Source organism: Centrocercus urophasianus, unplaced genomic scaffold (assembly GCF_019232065.1).
Source record: "Centrocercus urophasianus isolate 14NV4802_14NV808 unplaced genomic scaffold, USGS_Curo_1.0 seq_20, whole genome shotgun sequence".
Classification (NCBI taxonomy): domain Eukaryota; kingdom Metazoa; phylum Chordata; class Aves; order Galliformes; family Phasianidae; genus Centrocercus; species Centrocercus urophasianus.
Window position 1 is genome coordinate 19,391,833 of NW_024884756.1, and position 16,262 is coordinate 19,408,094.

At 37.7% G+C, this 16,262-nt stretch overlaps 2 protein-coding genes across 4 annotated transcripts in view; both read left to right on the plus strand.

Annotated features, from left to right (window-relative positions):
* LOC122162181 (sodium channel protein type 1 subunit alpha) overlaps positions 1–3,915 on the plus strand; it is a 104,284-nt gene extending 100,369 nt beyond the window's left edge. The window contains exons 29-30 of the mRNA XM_042822303.1: positions 46–316; positions 667–3,915. Of these exons, the coding sequence (XP_042678237.1) occupies positions 46–316; positions 667–1,835 (1,440 nt within the window). The 3' untranslated portion in view covers positions 1,836–3,915. The remainder of the gene's footprint in view (positions 1–45; positions 317–666) is intronic.
* A 1,901-nt stretch (positions 3,916–5,816) lies between these two features.
* TTC21B (tetratricopeptide repeat domain 21B) overlaps positions 5,817–16,262 on the plus strand; it is a 31,894-nt gene continuing 21,448 nt past the window's right edge. For all 3 annotated transcript variants that reach the window (XR_006169482.1, XM_042822623.1, XM_042822625.1), the window contains exons 1-11: positions 5,817–5,874; positions 5,998–6,127; positions 6,764–6,874; positions 7,477–7,643; positions 8,450–8,572; positions 10,118–10,275; positions 11,081–11,165; positions 11,574–11,672; positions 12,308–12,500; positions 14,598–14,695; positions 15,145–15,345. Coding sequence is in view for 2 of the 3 variants with exons in the window: in XM_042822623.1 (XP_042678557.1) it covers positions 5,854–5,874; positions 5,998–6,127; positions 6,764–6,874; positions 7,477–7,643; positions 8,450–8,572; positions 10,118–10,275; positions 11,081–11,165; positions 11,574–11,672; positions 12,308–12,500; positions 14,598–14,695; positions 15,145–15,345 (1,386 nt within the window). In the remaining variant the exon portion in view is untranslated. The remainder of the gene's footprint in view (positions 5,875–5,997; positions 6,128–6,763; positions 6,875–7,476; positions 7,644–8,449; positions 8,573–10,117; positions 10,276–11,080; positions 11,166–11,573; positions 11,673–12,307; positions 12,501–14,597; positions 14,696–15,144; positions 15,346–16,262) is intronic.

Sequence of the window (16,262 nt, forward strand, 5' to 3'; positions counted from 1 at the left end):
ATTACAATCTGTAATGGGTGTTTTGCTTCTTTTTTTCCTTCTCAGAACAAGTTTCAAGGCATGGTCTTTGATTTTGTGACACAGCAAGTATTCGACATTAGTATCATGATTCTTATCTGTCTTAACATGGTCACCATGATGGTAGAAACTGATGACCAGAGTAAAGAAATGGAAAATATTTTATACTGGATAAACTTGGTGTTCATTGTCCTTTTCACTGGAGAATGTGTCCTGAAATTAATTTCACTCCGCCATTATTATTTCACTATAGGCTGGAATATTTTTGATTTTGTCGTTGTCATTCTCTCAATAGTAGGTAAGTCTCATTTATTGACCTATAAAGAGGGTAAAATGAATATAAATTGAACTTTTACTCAGTAGTACTATATGGCTGGCTCTTGCTATTCCAAGGCTTCTAACTAAGTCTTGCATGTTCTCATTTTATTTAAAAATTTACCTAATCATCGTTTTTGTTGTAATCATTCAAAATACATTGCACTTGTAAATATTAACTATACCTGGTAGAAAGCAATTATGCAGGTGCAATCTACAGAATATTTTTAATTGCTATATAGAACATCAATTTTAAAACTATTTTTTCTAAATTGTCACTATAATATGGAGAGTCTGGTAATATATCTTTGTTTATTTTTCCTCCTATTTTAGGTATGTTCTTAGCTGAGATGATTGAGAAATATTTTGTGTCCCCTACTTTGTTCCGAGTCATCCGACTTGCCAGAATAGGTCGCATCCTGCGTCTCATTAAAGGCGCAAAGGGAATCCGCACTCTGCTTTTTGCTCTGATGATGTCTCTTCCTGCTTTGTTCAACATTGGCCTGCTGCTCTTCTTGGTCATGTTTATCTATGCCATATTTGGCATGTCCAACTTTGCCTACGTTAAGAGGGAAGCTGGAATTGATGACATGTTCAACTTTGAAACATTTGGCAACAGCATGATCTGCCTATTTCAAATTACCACATCTGCTGGCTGGGATGGCTTGTTAGCCCCAATTCTTAACAGCGGGGAGCCGGACTGTGATCCTAACAAAGCTCACCCGGGGAGCTCTGTTAAAGGCGACTGTGGCAACCCTTCGGTTGGGATTTTCTTCTTTGTCAGCTACATCATCATATCCTTTCTGGTGGTGGTGAACATGTACATTGCTGTCATTCTGGAGAATTTTGGTGTTGCTACTGAAGAAAGTGCTGAGCCCTTGAGTGAGGATGACTTTGAGATGTTCTATGAAGTCTGGGAGAAGTTTGATCCAGATGCAACACAATTCATGGAATTTGAGAAATTGTCTGATTTTGCAGCAGCTCTTGAGCCTCCTCTTCACCTTCCCAAACCAAACAAGGTCCAGCTGATTGCAATGGATCTGCCCATGGTAAGCGGTGACAGAATTCACTGCCTTGACATCTTGTTTGCTTTCACAAAGCGTGTGTTAGGGGAAAGTGGGGAGATGGATGCCCTCAGGATACAGATGGAAGATCGATTTATGGCATCAAACCCTTCTAAAGCTTCCTATGAACCAATTACAACAACGTTAAAAAGAAAACAAGAAGAAGTATCTGCTGTCATTATTCAACGTGCTTTTAGACGCCACCTATTAAAACGAACAGTAAAACAAGCCTCCTTTATCTATAACAAAAACAAAACTGAAGGGGGGGCTGGTCTGGGCATTAAAGATGAAATACTTTTGGACAAGTTAAATGAAAACTCATTTACAGAGAAGACTGATATAACTGCATCAACAGCAGTTTGTCCACCTTCTTACGATCGTGTAACAAGGGCAGTCAAAGAAAAGCACGAAAAGGAAGATAAAGGTGTACAGAAATAAAAATAAATAGCAAGCAAAATCATCTATGTGCAAAGTAGTTCATAGCCTGCAAAGGTCATGTGTTTGTGTCAACAGGACTCCTGCTGGAGGTCTATGCCAAACTGACAATTTTTACAAACATACTATACATTAAAGGTCAGTGCCTATTAAAAGACAGCGACCCCTCGTCAGTAACTGTGATTGTGACATGGGGAAACAACCTTGACAAGATTTAACTGTTCTCACTACCAGCTGACACTGCTGAAGAGGAGAGAAAAAATGGCTACTCAGGCTGTAGGGACCAGCTAAGGGGTGCAAACCAAGTTCTAGTTGTGTGTTTAGCGTAAAACAATACAATAACTGTATCCACTGTTTGCATTTCAACTGCCATATACATCATATTTTTACAGATCTGTGTTGGTGGATTCATCTTTTTTTTAATTCATATGTTGTTTGTTACATGCAACTATTTTTGTAAATGGGTCTTCTGTTGGGAGAGGGGGTCAAGCACTACTTTACAGGTATAAGAGCCAGGTGTTCTACTATGCGACTAATATACACACAGAAATGAATTGCATGAAGGCATGCTGCACTTATAGATCATGCATGAAAATAACATTAAGTCACAAAGAACAACTGATTTTAGCTCAGTGTTTCTGGAAAGGAATAATAAATTCTGAGGTGCTTAATTAATGTATTCATGTTGTATCGTGTCCGAACCAGTCTTGGTATGCCTGTAAAGTCCCCTGTAACTCACAAGAACAGTAAAAGCAGATATTTGTTTATTTATTTATTTACTTACTTATTTATTTTGCACAGACCATTAAATTTCAGAAAGTACAGATTTCTTTCTGGGTCTGGAGTCACAGATTATGTCTTTATCAAATGTCTTTCTGCATAAAAACACCAAATGAACCTGTCCAAACTGCCAAATTGATCAGAAAGAGCCCTTAATAATGTTGTTCTGCTTTATCCTGCAGTATTGTTTAGCCATCTTCAGCTCTTGGTAAGGTTGATGTTGTATGTTAATGAAAAGCCCTCTGCTATGTAAATAGTAATTTTTAACCTGTGGTGCATGTTTGAGCAAACAGATAACGACCTGAGCACATTTATTGCATCAAATATGTACCACAATAAGTGTAATGTGCAAGCTTTCAACAGGTAAAATTATGTATTATCTACCACTATAGATAGTTTGGATGCTAGCAATGCATGTTTATATTGCCTATGCCTCTGTTCCTTTGACTGTCCAGGATTCTTAAAAAAGGGAAGCCATACATCAGAGCTAAATGAAGCAAACTATTCAACAAGACCTCATTCTTCCATACCATTAAGCAATATTTTGCAGCTATTTAGGAACTCATTTGATTTACATTTTTGAATTTTCAGTGAAAAGCATATAGTGTATATCCAAACTGTACAGACGTTGAAAACTACTAGACCTGTTGAAAATAATGTTAGAATTTTATAAGCAAATATAAATACTGTAAAAATCATTTTATTTTCTTTTTCAGCATTATGTACATACAACAAGAACTGAATTTTATCTTCAGGTTGTCTCCACACCATTTCTTTTTACTTTCTGTCTGCAGCACTTTTTCGCAGAAGTACTCCAGAGAACATGATATGACTAAGAGAACAGATAGCTGTAGGTCTTATTTTTTACTGTATTTGCAAACATGTCAATTCTTTATGCAAAATAAGTTCATAATTTGCTTCTAAAACTCTAGTTATTAGGTTGGGTTTTTTTTTGAAGTTGGAAAAAGATGTAAAGTGTTAATTGAATGTTTAAGCAGTGCCTGCATAACAAATTTTCAAATACATTCTTCCTTTCGCAGAATCCTTAGTTTTTTTCTCATATCTCACACACTTTTTAAAAAATTATTCATAGTGCAGTTCTAAATGTTATAATGGTTCCACAATATTTTTTTCACAAAGAGAAAGTAGCAAAACCATATAATCAAACACATCAGGACATTTTATGTTTCTTACACAGGAAAATTAAATATAGATTACTTTTATTAAAGTTATTGGCAAATACTATATTAGTGAACTGCATGCAGGAAAATGCTACTATTACCCTAAGTGAAGCTCAATAACATTATTAATGTGCCGAAATAATAAAGATTACATTTTTTATTGTATGCTCCTTTTGTCGTTATTATCTGACATTAGTTTAAAAACAGTATGCTTTTTAACATTTCTAATTAATGCATGTTAAATACTGAGCATGATGATTCTGTGTTTCTACAGTACTGCACAGAGTAACTCCATGAGCCACTTCCTGCATGGGAGTCCTCAACGGACAAGTATTACAGCTGTCCTGAATGTGTCCTTGGAGGCTCACAGGTAGTAAACTGAATATTATTTAATATTCTACCTACAGGTTTTAAAACTTTGCTTTTCTCAAAGAGACAGATGAGAATTATGTCACTATCATTTCAGTTTACGGGTAATAGGAAAACAAAAATAATTGTTTCTCCTACCTATTTCAGGTTTTCAATGTCAAAGAAGCTGAAATGTTGCTTCAGTACAGGTAGAGTACCTTGAAATTTTTTAGGAGATTTATTTGAAGGATCATCCTGGACAAGGAAAAAAATTATTCTTACATAATATCTCCTTAGCAACTTAGGACTTTATAAGGAGTGAGCAATGGGGTAGAGCCATATGTGCTGGATTCATTAGAAAAGCTCATTCAAAGCAGTCTCGGCTCAGAAAATTAGCTTCACCTACTAATTCAGTGCAACACTGAATTAGTCATACCTACTTCATGCGTTGCTACAGGCTTGGGGCAAAGTGGCTGGAGGGCTGTGCGGAGGAAAAGAATCTGATGATATTGGTCAAAATTGTTCAGTCAGGGGAGGAGGAGACTCTCATCTCTCTCTGAACTGCCTCAAAGGAGGTTGTAGCAAGGTGGGGGTCAGCCTCTCCTCCCAAGTAACAGTGACTGGATAAGAGGTAAAATCCTTAATTTGTACCAGGAGGAGGCTCAGGTTGAATATTAGGAAAAATCTCTTCTCAAAAAGAGTGATGAGGTGTTGAAATGGGTTGCCCGGAGAAGCAAAGGGCTCACTGTCCCTGGAGGTGTTAAAGAACCACAGGGATGTGGCACTGAGGGACGTGGTTAGTGGGCATGGTGAGATGGGTTGGCGATGGACAAAATGAACTTAGTGGTCTTTTCCAACCTTAGCGATTCTTTGATTGCATTCTCTGATTCTATGACTGGTTTGCTCCTTTTATTAAATGTCATTACAGTTGAATTTTCTAGAGAATGCTTTGCTTACCTGTTGGAGAGACAGCACGTCCCTCCTAAAGCAAAGCCATTCAGCAAGAATTGTTTCTGATGCCTGGACACAAAGGACAGCGCCTTCAGTCCAAACGGAAAACCTGATTTTTACTAAACTCTTCCAACTCTAATTCACTTGAATGGAAGAAATGGGGGAAAAAAGAGAGAGAACTTTCTGTATTTGATTGTATTACATTGCTATTTCATTGCTGGAGAGCTTTACAGAGCCTGAAGTTCTCAATATTGTGGTATATAACAACATAACGGGAGCATGAGGCAGTCTTATGTCGGAACAAATGTCACAGCCAGCCATTCAGAATTCCGAGTTCACCTGCACGGGAGCCTCCGTGAGGCAGGCTGGAGGAGGCTGCGCCCGCAGGGCACTGCCGGGCGGCTGATGCAGCCGCCAGGACGGCACTACGCGCACCGACACCCCGCGGACCCTGACGCGCTTCAGGAAGATCGGGGCGCGCCGCGCCTCAGCCCAGCGGCCGTTACAGACGCCCCACGAAGGCTTGTTCAAACCCGCCCTCCCCAGCCTTGCGTGAACTCGTTCCCGCCCCTCTCCCCTGAGCGTCCGACTCGTTCCGGCGCTTGCAGTTTTCCTTCCTGTGTCTCTCCCGCCTCCTTTCTCTTGGAGCCAATGGTAGGGCGCGCTCTTGCCAGACAGCCAATGGCAGCGTGCCGCTGGGCTCTTCCCCGCCCCTTCCGGCCGCCTCGCTCTGGTGGCGTTGGCTAGCAACGGCGGAGGCGATGGACGCGGCGGTGCAGCAGGTACGTGCCACTGTGCTGGGGGCGTGGAGGCGCTGAGGGTAGCAGGGGCGCGTGTCGGGTAGCGCCAAACGGGGCGGTCGCGGGTGCGTTTGCGTGAGCGAATCGGGTTCGCCTCTCTCGCAGGCCCTGCTCAACTACTACTGCCAGGAGTGCTACTTTCACCATGTCCGGGCCGCGGCGGAGGAGGCGCTGGGCCGGCTGGGCAGCGACCCGGTGTTCCACTTCTACCGGGCGTACGGCGCGCTGCGCACAGGTAACGAGGAGCGCCGCTGCCGGCTGTGGCGACGCTCGGGCCTTGGGTGCTCCGCGGTGTTTGTGAGACCGCTCGCGCTCATTGAGCCGCGTACGTGCGGTACTTAATGAGTCCTCCCACCCCCATGTTCCAGTGAGGCAGCTATGAGGCACGCGGTGCTGGAGAGATGAGTAATGTGGCTCTGTGTTTCTCAGTAACTTTGTGGGTATCAGTCAGGCAAATAGCTTCCTTGGAGGGAATCTGGAACCTAACTGTGTGGCCGGTGCTTTGTGTCACAAGAACCGGTTGGTTTCAGTGCGTCTGTGCCTAACATTGTACCCATCTGCACCTAGGGAGCTGTGGGCTGGTACCAGTTGGGTGCTTTTACAAGTTTGATTAGCAGAAGCCATATTTCAGGCTGGCCGATCTAACACGTAACTTCTTTCAAGTTCTCTGTACTGAAATGTTCTTTTTTGTTCCTTGCATTTGTTTGAAGAGTTTGCACAAACAGCTGAAAATTGACATCATTGATAACGAAAAATATGTAAAAAGAGTTGGGAAAAGCACAGAAATAAAAATGGAGTCAGCAGTTTTTTACACTAATCTTCTCTGTCCTCTCAAAGACTTTGCAGCTTATTTCACTCTTGTTATCACTAGGTGATGTCCAAGAAGGTATTCGACAACTGGAATCCATTAAGAACAAACAGGAAGTGTCACTTTGTGCAATGATGGCACTGATCTATGCCCACAAGAAGAGCCCTAATCCAGGTATGCTCATTAAAACAATAATGGTTTATGTTTTTAACAGCCATATGTGAAGACTTGAGAGTTGTAGATGAATTCTGCATAACTTTAAAGGGTTTACCCCAACTTTGCTTTTGACATAATTTCTAGTACTTAGAAATTTATCAAGGCTGTAAATAAAAATACCAAAATATATAGCTGTGAAGAGTTAAGTCTAAATCTTTAAACACTGAATAACTCATTTACCTGCCAAGGTGAAAAGTATTTTATGGAGAAAGAAATTAAAATCAGGTTGCTTTCAATTCTTATTTCCTATTGTCTGTCCGGTATGAGTCCTTCTGAGTAAAACTGCAAGTTTATTAATAAGTCATGAAAGCCAGGCCATTAATGTACTTCAAGTTACCCTGGTAAATGTTGAATGAACGAGTGAAATAGCTCTGATTAATGACTCTGCATTTATTTCTGTCTCCATGGACTAAAGCTTTAAGATACTGAACTTATCATATATTCAGTACTTTCTGAAAAAGTCTTAGCGATGAGAGTCAGGCATTTGATTTTAGCAGTTCTACATAAAGGACCAGAAATTAATGTGAGCGAAAGAATATATTTGACATTTGTCTTTTCAGATCGGGATGCTATTCTAGAGTTGGATACAAAACTGAAGGAGCAACGAAAAACAGCAGGACAGCAGGCTCTCTACTTCGCTGGCTTATTTTTGTGGCATCTTGGTCGTGAAGACAAAGCCCGGGAATACGTTGATCGGCTGATCAAAGTTTCTAGTGGTGATAAAGAGGTAGCCTTTTTCTTTCTATGTAAAGTAGTAAGAGGACTGTGCATATACTATGAAGCTAGGCTTACTGCACCGATGGTATTTTGATGTTCCTTTGATGAACTTTGTGTTTTAATACTTCAACATCGTAATTGCATTTGACAGGGATGAATAAAATTTCTAGTGACTTTCTTTGAACATACTGTTAGTCAGTAAATCAAAGTTCTGCATTGACCAACGGAGGTAATATAGTTATGTCAGTTTTGCTCTTGCTAGGATTGTTATCATGATCAGTATCAAAGCAACAACAAAAAATTGATGATGTCAGTAGAGGATGCGTCATCTCCTCTGAATTTACAGATTCAAAAACCCAAAGGTTTGGAACAGTTTCAGCAGTTGTTAAAGGCAGGTTTTTCCTTTGAATGTAATGTAAAACCTGTGTAACTGTTGTATGTAGCAACATCTTCTGCATTTATGGAGGCACTGACAGTTACTGTTTTAAGAATCTTTAATCCTGCTTAGTTTGTTAATTGAGGTTAGCTCCATTGTTGCTTTTAATCCTTTAAGTTATTTAATCCTTTAATTATTTGATTTGAGTTTGAATTAATTTATGAATGAATTACTAATATTTTGAGTTGCGTACTGCTTATAATTTCAGTCATGTATTTTAGATAATTAAAAGCTTCTGACTTTGATCTCTCTTTCAGTCTTATTTTATAGTATGGTTCTTTCCATTTATTGTTCTGCATAACATACTTCTTTGTAATAAAGCATATAGCCTTTGTAATAAAGGCTAATAAGAACACCAATGATTGCAAGTTTTTCTGCAGGGATTGATTCTGAAAGCATGGCTTGATCTCACTTGTGGGAAAGAAACTCATATTAAAAAAGCAGTGAAGTACTTTGATGAAGCACTGCAGGAAGGGAATGACGTTTTTGCTCTCCTTGGTAAAGTACGTTTACTTTGATTTTAACGCTTTCTAAATGTGTTACTGCAGCTTTTTGTTAATAATTAGAGCTTGCTAATGATTAGAGCATGTGCAAGAAGTAGAGATACAGCTCACTCGTACTCTTTTTGTTCAGTTGACTAGATTATTCTTTTTAAAAGCCTTTAGTAGATTTTAGCAGAAATTAAGCGTGGGTCACTTACACAATTGTTTGAGGAATATAAAAGTTACCAAACAATTTGAGTTCTAGCACTGTAAAAATAGCTGACGTTTGCATTTCCTATGGTAAACAGCCTGCTTTAAATAGTAGCTAATTGTACTGAGTAACCAGGGTTCGTAATGTTTCTTACTTTCTGTCTTGAAGAAGACGAAAGGACAGGCAGCATAGTGGTAAATAAGCAATAACTGTTCTAGTGATAAGTTGTTTTTTTTTTTTTTTTTTAGTAAGTATAATTAGCTTCCAAATGACACCTTAAGGCCCAAAAGGCACCAGTGTAAAAAACAATGGCTACAAATGAAATGCAGTCAGTCTGAATGTAAACTGAAGGTATGATTTTTGGTATGTGCACAAGAAAAAAACGAACTTTGAGTTCATCTATTTATATGCAAGAAATGAGGTTTGATACCATCTGAAAACGTCCAAGTCAGAGGAAGTTTCACAGAAGATGCTTGTCCACATTACAGAATTACTATGTGCCACAGTAAAACAAAAAATATATATAGTAGTTAAAAGGCTGTAGTGGGGTTGTCTGTGAATGTTTTTGTCTTGTGCTAAGTTGTCATTATTCAATTGCAAGTGCTTGTTTTGAATGTGTGATATAGAAGACTGTAGCTCAGAGCAGTGCACAAAGTATTTGGGTACACATGTGTGCATGACTGTATGTATTCAATTACCAGTACATTTAGAAGTGTTATTGCAATTAGATTTTAGGCAGATAATTGTCTTGCTGTTATTTAAGAAACTGTGGTAACTTTTATGTTTGCACCATGGCTCTCAAAAATATTAAATCAAGTGACATACACGCAATCACCTGGAATACAGTAAGTGAATTTTAAGCTTTGAAGTAAAGTTGAGGACATGAGCCCTAAATTGATTTCTACTCAGTGGCACTCATGTTAAACTGTGATACTACTTCTGATGTAGTCTTGTACTTGGAGTGCTGTACAAAGTACTTGAATATTGTTAAGTGTGGCAACAACAGTGACAATATGGGACTCAAGTTTTGAATAAGTTCTGCGATCTGTTGGTTATGTTCAATATCCTGAAATGTCTAAACTGCTTCAACAAAAGTTGTCAAAAGCTACTAAAACAATGTCACTCTTCAGCTACATCTCCTGGGCCTTTTCTTGTTGATGCTGTGTTAAACTTGAAATAGAGGTGCTTACCCCACACAGTATTTTTCGCTTCATCTTTTCATATTTCTTTTGTATGATAATTCTAGTTGACGCTGAAGTAAAATGCATGTTGAAAAATGGTTTCTGTATGGAAGGAAATTCTGTATCTTCCCACTTCTGCACAGGATTTGATGCAATTTGTCTTCCTTCCTTTAGGCACAATATTTTGAGATCCGACAGAATTATTCAGGAGCTCTGGAAACGGTGAACCAGATAATTGCAAACTTTCCAAACTTCCTTCCTGCTTTCATAAAGAAAATGAAGCTACAGCTAGCCTTGCAGGACTGGGAACAGGCAGTTGAAACAGCACATAGGTTGAGTATGAACTAACACATTGCTGATGGTGCTTTTTATATGTTTAGACTGTAAGAATACTTTGGAAAAAGTTAGAGCAGTTTTAAGTGAAGTATATTAAACAAAATGAACTTCAGTAAGAGCCTAGCCTTGAAATTGTATGCAATTACATCAATATGTTTGCACCATGGCTCTCAAAAATATTAAATCAAGTGACATCACACAATCACCTGGAACCCATTCTGCAGGAAAGAGGGAGCCTCTCTGTTGAGGCAGACCTGAAGTGACAGAAGCTGTGATTTCATATGAGAAGTGTGATGGTGTGATACAAGTTACGACAGTTGTTCATGTCAACACTCTGTAAGGTTGTCCCGCTTGCACCTTGATTTTTTTTTTAAAAATTCTTTTTGGTATTACTGTTAAAGGTATTTTAGCTGGAAAGAAAAATTCAAAGGTGATGTTACTGATGTGGGAGAAGTTATTTGAAAACATTTGCATTTGAAGCTTTCTTGTAGCTTCACGTATGGTAACATTATACTTACATAAGCTCAATTTAGGAACCTGAAGGTTTAATTACTTTATTGAATACTGGGGAGATTCAATCAAATGAGGAGGAGCCTTAAATCCATATTCAAGTTCTATCATATGAACTGAATAAAACAGGGTAACAATAACCAATATATTAAAAATATTTTGTTTTTACCACTGTGATAGATTTACCAAAGCTTTGAAAATGAAGAGAATATTAATTATTTTCACTGAAAATGGTTGTGAATCAAAAAATCTGGTTAGGCTTCTTTAAATGTATGTTTTGTTTGGTTTTAGGCTATTGCAGAAAGATGCTCTCAATTTAGAGGCTACAAGAATGGAGGCCTTGCATTTTCTGTGCAGGGAAGGAAATGTACGTGAGGTGAGTCTTGCTGGTTGCAGACAGCTGAGCACAATGCAACCTTTGTTAGGGGTTAGATCCCACATTCACAATAAGCTTTCTATTTTCCCCTCATATACTGTGTCTGTATTGTACTGAAGCCCTAGCAAGACGTACGGATCTTGCTTGATGGGACACTCCCACCAGCTCAGATTCAGCTCAAGTTATTCACTTTTTGTAGAATGTTTAGGGGATATACAATGACCTATTATATTCTTCCTTTGCTAATCAATGTATTTTTCTAGAAATTGCAGTTTTTTAGAAAAAAACCTATCTGATTTCTATCTCTGAACACCTCTGAATATAAATTTCAAAATACTGCTATTCAGTAAAATGTTTTTGGTCCTAATCTGTTAATTCTTTCAGTGATGTCATTGATTTTTCTCTAAGGCTTCGGCAAGACTGAGCGACCTCCTTAAAGCGTTGGACAGGTTGGAGCCGAGTAACTCACAGCTCCGCTACAAAATGGCGTTAGCTTTCAGTAGAACAGTGAGTATACTTTCTTTTTCGTAAGCAACAGACAAATAAACACACATCGTTTGTTTTACTTAACAGTTGTACCAGAGAATGTGTTCTAATAAGTGCTTTCCAAAAGATTTAAATAAGTTAACTTGTATGGCCTTTGGTAACTCAATTTGTTAAAGTTTTGCATTCATTTACATTGTGATTTCAAATACTTGAGCAATGTCATTCCTAAAATGTTTTTATTACTTACTTTTTAAATGAGAAACAGGTTTTCAATGAAAATATACTCAAATATCTTATAGAATGTTTAGTAGGACAAAGATCTGGAAGCTTCATCATACAGCTTTGAAGTGGAAAGCTTCTTTAATCCTTATCAGAACCCTTTTAAGAAGGCATTCAAAGCAACTATCGACTGTGTGGAATTTTCTTTTATATGGTATTCTGTATTTGTTTGAGCCCTAGCACACTTTACTGTTTGAATTCTTAAGGAACTACTGCAGATTAATCTTACGTGAGGTTATGGGTTTTTTTCCACTGTTGCAGTAATATTAAATGTGCAAACTCTAAAATCTGAAATACCTTTATCTTTTCCTAACTGAATTTGGAGGGGAAAAAAAAAAAAGAGGAATTCAAACTTTGAGATTGCTCTTACCTTTTAGTGTGGCCGGAACCAGCTCATCCTTCAGCATACACAAACATTAGTAGAAAGAGCATTTAATTTGGATTCTGACAATGCAGAATTTGCTACGGAGCTTGGCTACCAAATGATTTTACAAGGAAAAGTGAAAGAAGCTTTAAAATGGTATAAGACTGCTATGACACTTGATGAAACAAGTGTTTCTGCCTTAACTGGTAAGGTCTTAAACTTGTTTTTTATTTTATTTTATTGCACTTAAGATGGGAGATGCTTTGTTTATGAAATTTTCTTACTTCTGCTAATATGAATAACAAGAACTATCACTGAATAGCATATTGTTCTTGTTTTGTGAAATTATTTTGCTGGGTATTTGTTAGATCTGCAGCATTTGTGCAGTGTTTATTCTTAGGAAGTTATATCTTCATGTATTCTGATGGTTTCGATTTGTTTTCTTTTGCAGTGCATGCCTAAAATTATATGATATCTTCATTTAACACTTTTTTTTTTTTTAAGTACATGAGGCATTGCCTTAGGTTTCTCTATCTGGAGTTACTTGAGAGAGGGGAAGAAGCTTTTAAAATTTCATTAGTGTCATTGAAGACTAACTTTACTAGGGCTGTTTTTCCTTTCCTTCCAATTTTTGGCTCTGTTGTTTTGTGACATTACTATTTTGTGCAGTATTATGTTCTTGGCTTTCAGCAGGATAGTCCATTTAAAATGCAGACATGAGGTAACTTATTTTTTCTTGTTACTTTGACTAGTGTAATGCATATGGTGTACTCATTCCTTTTATTTTAATCACGATGCAGATCTGTACAGCAGATTTGCAGAAGCACATAACTGCAAAATACGTGGTGCTGCAGTGTTGTCACTCCATAAAGAGTATTAGATCTTACCATAAGACTGGGATTCGCAACACTGGGCAGTAGTTCTTCATACAGGAGAAGAATGAAAATATTTGTTTCCTTTCTTTTCCCCACGTACTCCTGATTCAGGAGGAAAAAAGCCCACCAAAGCATTAGCTGTCCACTGCTAGCCTCTTGTTGGAATGGTTCTGTGTGGCTGCGCATGTCTGTTAGTGAAACAAGCACAAATGAAGGGAGGGAGCAAATCATTGATTACTGTTTATTTGACCATGGTAAAAGGCTGTTGCTTTATCAGATGTGTTGGTCTGAGTTTCAGCTGCTGTAAATACTCATACAGTTACTTTCTTATCTTTGAAAACCATCAATTACCGTACTTGTCTGTGGTAACTCAGATTTACCGTCACACATCAGTGCCTTTGTTTAAACTAGAGCCTGATTTTTTTAGTTTGATGCATTCTTCTGGGTGTGCACAGACCTGGCTGAAGCAAAGTTATCTGGAGGAGATTATGAGGTAAAGAAAGACATTTTTTGTCTACCACGGACAACCCTGCCGTTCTTTCTGTGACTCATGTATGCAGATGAAGCATTAGGTTTCCTCAGACCTCTCCTTGCCGGGGCTGCATCCAAAACACACTTTTTTTTTTTTTTTTTAACATGCATCACCACTGAAGTTATATTTTAATTGCACTTTTCTGTCATCTGAATGTCTGTTTTTTTATTTTATGCCGTTGGGAGCAGACATTATCATTTCAGTAAATTTGAAAAGTTAACAAACATTTGCCAAAGCTGGAAAGCTCTTATGCACTGCGAAAATAATAAAGGATAGGTGGTAGAACAAGCTGTCCACAGTGAAGACTGAAGTGCATGCTTTTCAGCCTAATTTAGACATGTATGAAACATAATCAGGCAAGACTTCTGATAATTACTGCAGCTTAAGGATTGGAAGATCTTTGGGAGGGAAAGAAATACCTATTTTTGGTAAAGTGAAGATCTCAAGGAAATGAAGAATAAATATGGCATGTGTACTTCAGTCTTTGCATTTTCATCTGTAGCACTGCTTTCTACTCTGAAAATTCAAACAGTATAAAAAAAATCTGGTTTGGGTGTGGTCTGGGGTGTTCTTTTGTTACCTTGATTGTTGGATTTGGAAGTGAAGATTTATGGTGCTTGATTGGTGTTAGTCTAGAAACAGCTGAAGATGTACTGTGCTCAGCTTGTAGTATTAGGATTTGGATATTTTCACAAAGTGACTTTTTGACATGGCTTATATTAGTTATGTGTCTTCAGGTATTTCTAAGTGTGTGAGATCAGCATTACTGTAGATCTTGGTGTATTCTTTTTCTTCTCTTATTTCCATTTTATGAAGATGCTGAAGAGAAGAATTCTGGGAAACAATGCATATGTTTGACTAAGAAGACGAATCTGAAATAAAATCTTTTGTTACAGGAATTATTCGTTGTCAGCTAATACAAGGGCAGCTAGAAGATGCAGAACAGCAATTGGAGTTTCTTAATGAAATCCAACAGTCCATTGGAAAATCTGGGGTAGGAGGCATCTTTGTATGCTGAAATACTTTGGTTGCTATCTAAGTAGTGGTCTGCTAGCTGCTTCCACATTTCAGTCACTCAAGTGGAACATTCTAAATTTCAGTTTTCATTCCCTATCGATGTAAGTTAATAACTTAACAACACAGTACTGTGTGGTTACTAAGCATTGTCTCTGAAAATAAGTTTGAAATGTTGGAAAGGGAAGGGTATTAATTTTTGCAGGATTTTTTGGGCAGAAAAACTTAGAGCTGCTTGTACAAATTAAGTGAATGCACTAATGAAGGAATGGGATGATCACTGGTGTCATTTGCAGTAACATACTTAAGGTGTTACAGTATCTCTACACAAAGAAAGAAATGGCTAGCACTAGTGATTATGTAATTTTGTACAAATAATAGGTGGATGTATCTGGAATATTTAAAATGTTCTGTTTCTCTTTCCTGTAGGAATTATCTTTCTTGCGTGTGGTCCTTGCTATGAAAAAGCAGAAGAGACAAGAAGAAGTGATTGCCTTGCTGAATGATGTTCTGGATACCCACTTCTCATCTTTGCATGGTTTTCCTCTTGGTGTGGAGTATTTTGAAAAACTAAATCCTGATTTCTTGCTGGAAATTATTAGGGAATATCTTAATTTTTGCCCGGCACAGGTGAGCGGCTGTATATTGCACCTCTTTGAAAACAAAACATTGTGGAATTTTTTCTTGAGATTGGGCTATCATGAAGCAAGGCTTAGAAAACTTTTCCCCTTGAAATGTGAATTTCTATGAGGTTAAATTGCTTTTTAAGATATTATATTACAATCAAAATAACTGTGTAAATACTTCTTTTGCAAAGTCAGCAGGTACTGTAGTATCTGATATTACAGATATTACTTATGATATTAGTTTCATGGCTTGCATCTGTATTTGTACAGAATTTTTTTTTTTTTTTTTTTTAGAATTTCTTGTGATCAAGTAACTAAGAATACAGTCTTAATGACAAAGTTATTCACACTGTAATTATTCTGGTGCTGAAATATTTTTGTCACTTCAGGATATCTTTTCCTTTTAAGCTTCTTTTGCGTGTTGGTAAAAATCAGTGGACTACTACTTGATTGATATATTACTGATTTTTAATTTTAGATGGCTAACTTGTTGTGACTGAACTTGTTCTGGTTTTGGAGCAAAGACGTAGGACGTAATACGTTCAGTGGGGACCTGACATCTCTAGAGTTGAAGAAACACTTTTAAAGTACCTCTAAAGAGTGTCTTTTTTTAAAGAGATTATCCTTCTGAAATAGCGAGGAGTGATCTTTGTTTCTAGCAGATTCCTAGTCAAATTTTAGAACCTTTCCATAAATATTCATGTAAAGCTATAAAATCCAACCAGCATAAACAGTGAGTGTTCCATTGTTATGATTTATCCCACTGTCTTTGAGATGATATGGCTTGATAGTCTGGAAAAATATAACTACTGCATGTGACTTTGTGCACAGATGGAGATAAAAAGTGTCATTCTGTGAAACAGTGTCTGAAGGTTTCCTTTGGATACTTAATGACAATGATGGTTCTGTAATTTGGAATGG